Here is an 8,977-nt window from a genome sequence, read left to right as displayed (position 1 = left end):
CCTAAACTTTATTTCCTACAAGTAGGAATAGATGATGATAGCATTTCGTTAAAGGATAGATTTCTGAATTTCAAACTGAACAATTTCCTTCTTCCACTGATGAAAGGAAATTCACCTTTTTACTTATGTGGAGGGTTTTCAGTGGCGATGTAGGACTGTCCGGCTATAAAGGCTGCCTTAGAGTTGGAAACTTGGCTATAATATTTTAATGATGGTATACATACACATTTGAGTTTTAAAAATACAGAAAAGAACAATGGCACACATATTTCAATTGAAGCTGGATTTTTTGACAATAGAGAAGGTGAAAAGAAATCTATAAATATTTCAGTGCATATGAACTTTTTTCTAGTACACTCCTGATCATCCAGCAGGGATACCTTTGGAGGAGCAAGAGATTTAAAAATAATATAAAAATAATTTAGTTTGTTTAATAAATGACCTTCCCTTTGGTATTACTTTCTAAGAATTTTTTTTGCTAATCCACATTCCAAATAGCCAGGAGCAGAATATTGTAGTTTCCAACGATCATTTGTTCAGATCACCATTTGTTTTGGGAGTGTTAATTAACATTTTCTTTTGAAAACTGAGTTGGGAAACTGCTGTATTATATGACCTAATCAATGATTATGGGACAGTTTAAAAAAATTCTGGTGCTTTCTTATTCGAAGTTCTATCTGAAATGAGATTTAATATTTAAATCTCACTTTCCCAATTTTCTATTTTTCAAGACTAAATTAATTCTATGTACTTAAGGAAAATATAAAGCTAAATGGGTAAAGAGAATTATGATAGATAAATGTGCTTTTCAAATTTATCCAGCATAATTGGGCTGGTTTTTTAATTTGCAAAAGAAAAACCCACATACGTTTATTACTCTGCCATTCCTTGGAAAAGTCAACCTGGATTATTATAATGTAAAAAAAGAATTTTGAGTTAAAAGGGTGTTAAATTTTAACTTTGGCCCTAAAATGATAGATATCAGATACCAAAATTAGGTGATAAACCAAAATGCGTATTTTCAAAGTACATGTCCAGGAACCAGTTAGACAACTGACCTATAATAAAGACAAGACTTGATGGCATAGAGTAAGGGTTGGCAAACTTTTTCTGTAAAGAACAAGATAGTAAATAATTTAGGTTTGTGGGCTATAAGGTTTCTGATGCAACTATTTAATTCTTGTTGCAGTGCAAAAGCAGCCAAAGCCAGTACTTAAACAAATTAGTGTGGCTGTGTTTCAATAAAACTTTATTTGAAAGACAAGCTGGATTTGGTCTACAGGCTGTAGTTTGCCCTCTGCTGGGACTGAGGAAGACAGGGTTTATTAAGAGCCTCTTTTGGCAAAAGTTCTCCCAACCACCATGAGAATCTCATCTTGAGCCTAGAGAGCAGGGCTGGCAAGGGCAGAAGGGAACTGTCTACAAGAAGTTTACTTGGAGTTCTTGACCTGTGTCCTCCTGACTTTGTGGGGCATGTTGTTCCCAAGACTGGAAATTTGTTGTACTTCCTACCAATGGTAGAGCAAATATCCATGAATGTTTCCCATGCACCCAAGGGAGGTCATGGGAGAAAGAGAGTACCTGCTTAAACTGGTTTGATTTGAGTTTAAAAGAATCACGTGGGGAAAGCAAGAGGAATCCAACAGATCATTTTGTGTAGAGGAGACTGAAACCTGGGGCAGAGAGGGAAGTGGCCCCATAGGGAAATGTGGCTGGATATTCTCATTTTCTAAATTGAAAGTACTGTGTTTGGCCAGAGGATTTTTTTTTTTAAACCAAGAGATAGCTGGTCAGTTATGGAACTGAAATTTCATGCAGGAGCAAAGGAAAAACCTCTCCCAGGGAAAAGTTTGAATGTAATTGTGAAGACAAAAACAAACTGCATTTTTTGTTTTAGAAATTTTAACAGAAAATTTCAAAAGCACAGGAAAAGAGTATAATGAACTCCCATGTATGCATCACGCAGCCATTGTTAGCGCAGGTCCAGTCTTCTTGCAGCTATTCTGCATCTCTACTTTCCTTTCACCATCCCCATACTCCAAACATGGAATTACTTTGAAGCATAACCAACATCTGTATTTTCTTTCAACTGGAAGAAACATCAAGAGGCTTGATCAGATTCAGGTTCAATTATTTGGCAAGATCTGCTGACTTCTATGACTCTGACCTTCAGAGAACTTGTTGGTTCTCTGCTTTGAAAGATTCTTGAGTGCGTGGTACATTTCTGGTCTGCTCGGTAAGAATAAATGTTGCTCCTCAGTTTGAGAAGATTTTGCTTTTTTTGTGAAATTATTTTCCAGATTTTGTAATGTCTTAAAATCATAACTATTTTTTCCTATTCTGCAAAATTTTTACAATTGACAGGAAAGTCCTTCTGGAAGTTCCTCTCTTCCTCAGTCCATGACTTGATTGAGTAATTGGGGAAACTAGTGCGGGTCTGTGTGGCAGATATATTACATTCACCTCTCTTAATTCCATACATAGCTCCTTTTTTTATCTTGTCCTTGATGGTGTTTTTCAAATAAAGGAAGGTATTTGATACTTTCCATATTTCTCACTCCTTCCTTTTCACTACAGTCTGTGTAGGACTCATAACATACGTAAGAGGAAATTTAAAGTATAGATTTTGGGTCAAAAAAAATTAGGTGGTACCAAGACTACATTCTTGTAGAGAGAAGATCAAGATCAGGCTCTTAAATAACCTCAATGTCATAAGCAAGTGGGCCTCCAATGGAAAATCCCATGTAAAAAGATACTTTTTCTATGCTTCTGCCACTTCTTAATTGACCCAAGAAAGCAGGTAAGATGCGTATTGTGATTTTTTCATTGATTCCATATTCTATGTATACACAATTATTTTCAGCTCGTCCCTTTAAACGAAGCAAAAGTTCTTGGACTTTTTTCTCCTTCCATACCTCTCCACTCTGCCACAAGAAATTAATGTCACGTGTCTTTCCAAAGCATTGATCAATTTTCCCTTTGTGAACAAGTCTGTTCATATTGTTACCTTTCCCAAGAAAGAAATATGCAATTGGTTGCTTTGTCCGATACATATGTTTATATTGCCCCCTAAAAGAATTTTCGAGTGATCGAGCATACTTTTCCATTTGTTTAGAATCTTGGTCTAGTTGTTGGTTTTCTGGCCAGAATAAGAGGGAAGCTAGGAAGTAAGGTTCTGAAAACTGATAAGTCGGTCCTACTTGTTGTAAGAATTCTCGGAGCTGAGCTTTCAGTTTTTTAATTGGATTCACTATTTTGGAGGTAGGTTTAATACAGTAGAGAATGATGTTGGCTAAGATGAAATTTTGCTTTTCCTTTGGCACGATTCTGACAGTGCATTGTTCGAAGATAAAAGTATATTTGCTCACTATATCTTCCATGGTACTAATGGCATCTTCTTGACTTTTGATGAGATATTCCAAGAGCCCAGAAAACCTGTCTGCTTTTAAAACTTCTAGGCTTCTCCGATACAGCTCTACTTGAAGTGGCAAACTAAGTTTTGATCTGAGATCTTTGTTTTGTAATTCCTCTAAGGGACCAAATATATCTGCATACTTCTTAAAATATCCAGCCACCTTTCTCCGAGTTTTGTTCTCTTCATTTTGCTTAATGTTGTTCCTGGGTTTTAGAAGGACAAAATAGTCATCAAAAAAATCAAAGGACTTTTTCAAAGAAAATTGCAAATTAGTTAGATAAGGAATAAAGTTCTTGAGGGCTGATTTAAATTCATTGTTTGAATCCCCAGGAATATCACTACTTCCTGATATAAAATTAATCATATCTCTTTTAGATAGTTCATTTTTGTTGTCAAAAAAAGGAATGAGCTGGAGAATCTGGATTGTGTACAGCCCAACTTCTATCTCCCCTTGATAACCAGCAATATTATAAGTATCATATCGCCTTTTTGACTTCTGATAAAACCTTTCCGTCACTTCATCCTCTCTATCTTCACTTTGCTGTTGAGATTCTTTGAATGCATTTGAGGCATGTACTGCTAAATCCAAAAGTTCAGTTAAATTATCAACCGAAATGTTCCTGTTTTTTCCATTATCCTCTATCCACCATCTTATTTTACTTTTGTAGACTTGACCCATTGTATCCGAGATATAGGAATTGCTAGGTTCTATGTTTTTTGCTTGATTTGCCCATTTTAGGGCATTGGTGTAGTCCTTCTCTTTAATGTAGAAATGTCTTGCCAGCGCTTGGCAAATGAATGCATTTGGGTTGAACCGATGAATACCTTCAAGCAATACTTTTTTAACTGCTTCATTCCCTTCTTCTTTATGTAACGCTTCAATGAATGGGGAAAACCTAGTTCCTGTTTCACCTTCATGTTCATCGCGCTGTCTTGTGAGCAGCAGTGTTTGCATATCTTGAAAAAATTTGCTTCTTCCTATACTCGGATCATAGAACAAATTTTCTGTTAGCAAATCCAGCATAATTTGACTTTTATCCAAGTGATAGCTGTTCTTCAATTCTTCTAGTGAACGAGCAGCAATCAGAGGGTGAATAATGCGCACTCCCTTGTAGCTTCCACATTCCACCACCTCTGTTTTTATCAGAATTGTAGAGTAGGTGCCCATCTTATCTTCAAGTTTTTCTGTTCCCCAGAAAGCCTTCTTGTTTGTGATTCCTAAGAAAGTTTCACACTGTGATAGTGAAATGGTGGTATTGGGCACATATGAATTAAGAAGAGCCAGAAAAGAAAAGAGCTTTGCTTCCTTGGTGGAAATAATTTGTCCCTTCAGGATATTCCTGACCACATTTTCTATGTACTCTTCATTAAAATTGGTTTTCATGATCATGAAGGAATAAAAATCTTTAAAGTTTTTATGTTGCTTTTCAATTTCTTTCAATTTAAGCTCGAAGGCCCTCTGTTCTTTGGGAGATAGTTGTTGTATTAGGGCGATACTATCTGACATCTTTGCACATTTTTCAGGATTCTGTGATCTTATGCAATTTAGGATGATCACGAGAGGTTTCTCATATCGAATGCACTTATTAGCTACAGCTGTTTGAATAGAGGCCTGCAGAAGATAGACATTATCTTGTTCTTCAAAATCATCAACAAGGAGCAGTACAGGTAAATATTCCTGATGGTTTATTGTCCCATAGGTGATTAAATCAGTCACTTGTTTTCCAATGTCAGAAAAATCCACTGTCTTGTTTTTCAGCACGGCACATCTGAATTTCTTCCTTAGTTCCCAGAGAATGTGCATAGCCAAGGTAGTCCCACCACAGCCTGGATGATGATACAAATGAATAATTTTGACACTTGTTGGCTTAGAAGAATCTGCCCAGTTTTGAATCATTGCTTCAAGTCTTTCATATTTATCCCTTTTGACAAAAGGTGAAGAATAGTTTTCAGAAGAAAAGTAGAAGTTCCACCATGATACTTTACCACCTCGATAGAAGTCTTCCTCTTTTGATGCCTTGAATTCAAGAAATTTATCTTTGTCCTTCTCTAAGTGTGTACCTTCACATTCATTTTCACACAGAATTTCCAGAGCGGTCATGATATCTTCTTCCCTTTCTGGAAGGACAGTAGATGAGCCAATAGATGGCAAAAATCGCTTTAAAGATTTAGTCACAGATTTTAGTTTAAGAATAGTGCCATTTATCTCTTCAAGATTTAAAGCAGAAATACATTGGCTTGATAATTCATCTTGTTGTTTTGTTAATCTTGCTTCGAGCAGATCTTTCCATCTCTGACATATGTGCGGGTGTACACAAATACACAATATATTTTCCATTCCTTTCAGATCTTGGTAGAAAGCACAGAAGGTCTCGATGAGGGGGTCTCTTGGGTCATCCACAGAGGAGAGTAATAGAAATACTACTAAAAACTTCCCTCTTGGCAATATATCTTCATGTGTAAGAAATGAAATCAATTTCCTGACTTCAGATGCTTTTTCTCTTTGCCAGGAACTTGGATCTAAGGGTTTATATTTTTCACTGTCAAGGTCCAACCTGCCATTGCAGAAAATCCAGCTGGGTTGTTGATAAAGATTCAGACTGGAAATCTTCTCAATTGGTGTGGTTTTCCCCTCCACATACAGACTTGGCAAGTGAAGGTTTGCTACTCGGCTTTCTTTGTAAGCTCTGACTATTCCTTCGCTCACAGATTCAGGATCAAACTCTAGTACAGCAAACCATTTAATTTCTTTTAGGAAATCTAAGTATTTTATTTGATTTGAGTGGCATTTATTTGTTACAAGAATGTACCATTCATAGTATGAATTATCTAACAAATCCTGATTTCCTGTCAGCAATTTAACAAGCTTTGGTCCATCAGTCTCTTTTTTACTTGTTTTTACTCTACATTTTCCTTCTGCTTCTGCTTCTTTCCTAGCGTCTGCTAGTCTTTTTAAATCTAATTTAAATGCTCTGAAATCTGCATTATTTTTTATGATGTCTTTAGAGCTGGCCCCATCTCGCACAAAGACTGAGAATTTTGGTCTTTGTTCCCATATTTTGTTGTTGTAATTTTGCATTTTAATCTGAAAATAATCATGTTCACATTCAGAGTGTTTTGGAATAACATCCACTTCAATAACAAATCTGTCAGATGGAATACTGTTTTGCTGTAAAACTTCTACAAATCTTGGCTCGCGAATGCAGTTCTTTGCTTTTGGGACTTGATGGTCTTCAAAATACTGGTGGATCATCAGATTGAAGTGATCAATGAGGGCTTCCTTGGTGACATTGGTGAATTTCACGCCAACAATTTTTCCATGGGGTTTGTCTTTGACTCCAAAATGAATGGTGCCATTGGTTCGTGAATTCATACAAGCTGAAGCAAATCGGAAGACTTCATTGCTAAATTTCATCTTAATATCTTCTTCTGCGGCTGTGTTTGTATTTGTGAAAGCTTTGAATTCATGTACTGGATCAATGAGATTGAGTGGTCCTGTTTCAGGCTGTAGACAAAAATTCAATTTGTAACGATATGGATCACTGAATTCATCAAAAGGGTATGATGCACATGTCAGTTCCATGGATGGCTTATTTTCCTTTGTGTCTTCTATTTCATCTTCCATGTATTCATTTTTTAGTGACTTAGAACCTTTAGTAATTGTATTTATTGTAGAGGCATTAGCCATATCTGATTTCTCTTTATCCTCTTGTTTTTGCTTTGAAGTTTTTCCATTTTCCTCTTGCATCAAAGTTTGTGTTTTAGGAACATTTTTACTACCTTTTTTCCTCTTACATGTCTGAATAGGATCTTCGGAGGATGTTTTCTGCAGTTCTTTGAATAGACGTTCTATTTGGATAGCTGGTCCGTGTGTTAGGCCCATATCGATGAGGTCAGTTTTAGTTAACCACTTCAAGACTGTTCCATTCACATCTTGTGCAGTCAAGATTTCCCTGTGTTTTTGGTCAATTTTTTGACTTTCTAACCAGCAATTTACATCCTCTTTTGTCCACTCATCTGTGTTTTTTGGTAGGTTCCATTGCTCTGCCATTCTGATACCTGTATACCAAAAAAAAAAAAAAAAAAGAAGAAAAAAAAAGTAATTTGATAGTTTTATAAGTAAAATTTTAGATAATAAACTAATTTATAATGGGTTATATATGTCTTATACACTTTTAGTTTTCTTCGTTAATGGTTTTTGCTATATTATTTTAAAATATTCAGTTCTGCTATAGAAAATAAGGTAAACAAAGGAAGATATATGAAACTAAATAGAGAAGGATGTATGAAACAAGGAAGATATATGAAAGTAAGTATAGAAGCAAGTAGTTTGTGAATCATGTTATGGTAGGGGTAGATTAAGTAGGCGATGTGCCTGTTAAACATAGGAAGGGAATAGAAGGGCCATTAGGTGTTAAATATTCATGAAACAGTTGAAGCACTTGATATTACTAAGGTCATAATTGGGTCACCTGTTAATGACACTCATTCTGATCTTTTGTGCCCTCTGCTCAAGAAACATAAATAAAATTCAGTGTAGCTTATTAGGCTTATTGATAAGCTATAACTGTGATCAGACATATGTGCCCCTCTTCACCTCTCTGATTAGAGCAAGTGTATGCTACTTAACCAGGACATATTCTATCTGTCGATCCCCCTTGGACAGACTTCAAAGTGTGTTACCTATCTTTTTCTCTCTGCTCTTTGTTTTGTATGTTTTAATTGATATAATAAGACATGTGCCTTAAGCATCTTAATTCAATGTGTGAGCCATTCTTTTCTAAGACTTCTAGGATAGCTTGCTGGGTAGTGAACTCTGAGGCTACTGTTACATTAAACTAATTTTTCATATAATAATTGATAATAGCTGATACGCGGACAGTAAAAAAAAAATGGCATTACTGTTTGGCCTGTAAATTGTCACACTACTGTCTGGAAAATTAATGTCAGTCTGGGTTACAGAAATAGCAATGGTTAGAAAAAACAAAATCCAAATAATAATAGCTTTAAGTACAATTCAGAAATGGCTCCAAAATGTACATCATTCCAATGACTTCTTCATGGAGAAATCAAATTAACAGAGGAGATAAGCCTAGGGAATTATAACAGACTGCATAGGCCCACTTGTATAAAGTAATTCACAGAGATATTTCTTCCCATTGGTAGATACAAATTCAGGATTAGGATTTCCCTTCCCTTCCAGACATAAAGAAGCCAGAGCAATGGTCTAAGGTTAAAGCTGTTATTTTTTTATTATTTTACTATTTATTATTTTATTATTAGTAACTCCTATATGCATAGAAAGTGAATAAAAAGCCATATTTTACAGATACATTAATAAAAAATAAGTAAAAATAAACAATTGGTGGAAATTTTACTCTCTTACAACACTGTGACAATGAGAAACCTAGAACATTTAATGCCTCCTACAAAATGAATTAGATTTAGTTTCTTTCAGTAATATGACCTATAGAGATCAAGAAGCTTAAATTTAAAGTGATCTGGGAAGAAAAAAGAGTGGAGGGGGTAAAATTGCTTTAGGTGTACCAGTCTTTAAAGTAA

General features: G+C 35.4%; 1 protein-coding gene across 2 annotated transcripts in view; it reads right to left on the bottom strand.

The window, feature by feature from the left end:
• Window positions 1-1,226: 1,226 nt before the first annotated feature.
• Window positions 1,227-8,977, bottom strand: part of SAMD9 (sterile alpha motif domain containing 9) — a 28,579-nt gene continuing 20,828 nt past the window's right edge. The window contains exon 2 of one of the 2 annotated variants that reach the window (XM_039878093.1): window positions 1,227-7,474. In XM_039878093.1, the coding sequence (XP_039734027.1) occupies window positions 2,694-7,466 (4,773 nt within the window). In that variant the 5' untranslated portion in view covers window positions 7,467-7,474 and the 3' untranslated portion in view covers window positions 1,227-2,693. The remainder of the gene's footprint in view (window positions 7,475-8,977) is intronic. The other variant, XM_039878092.1, reaches the window with a different exon arrangement.

This window comes from Pteropus medius, unplaced genomic scaffold (assembly GCF_902729225.1).
Source record: "Pteropus medius unplaced genomic scaffold, Ma_sr-lr_union100, whole genome shotgun sequence".
Classification (NCBI taxonomy): Eukaryota; Metazoa; Chordata; class Mammalia; order Chiroptera; family Pteropodidae; genus Pteropus; species Pteropus medius.
The sequence above is the reverse complement of the archived record's forward strand: the minus strand, read 5'-3'. Positions and strand labels throughout refer to the sequence as shown.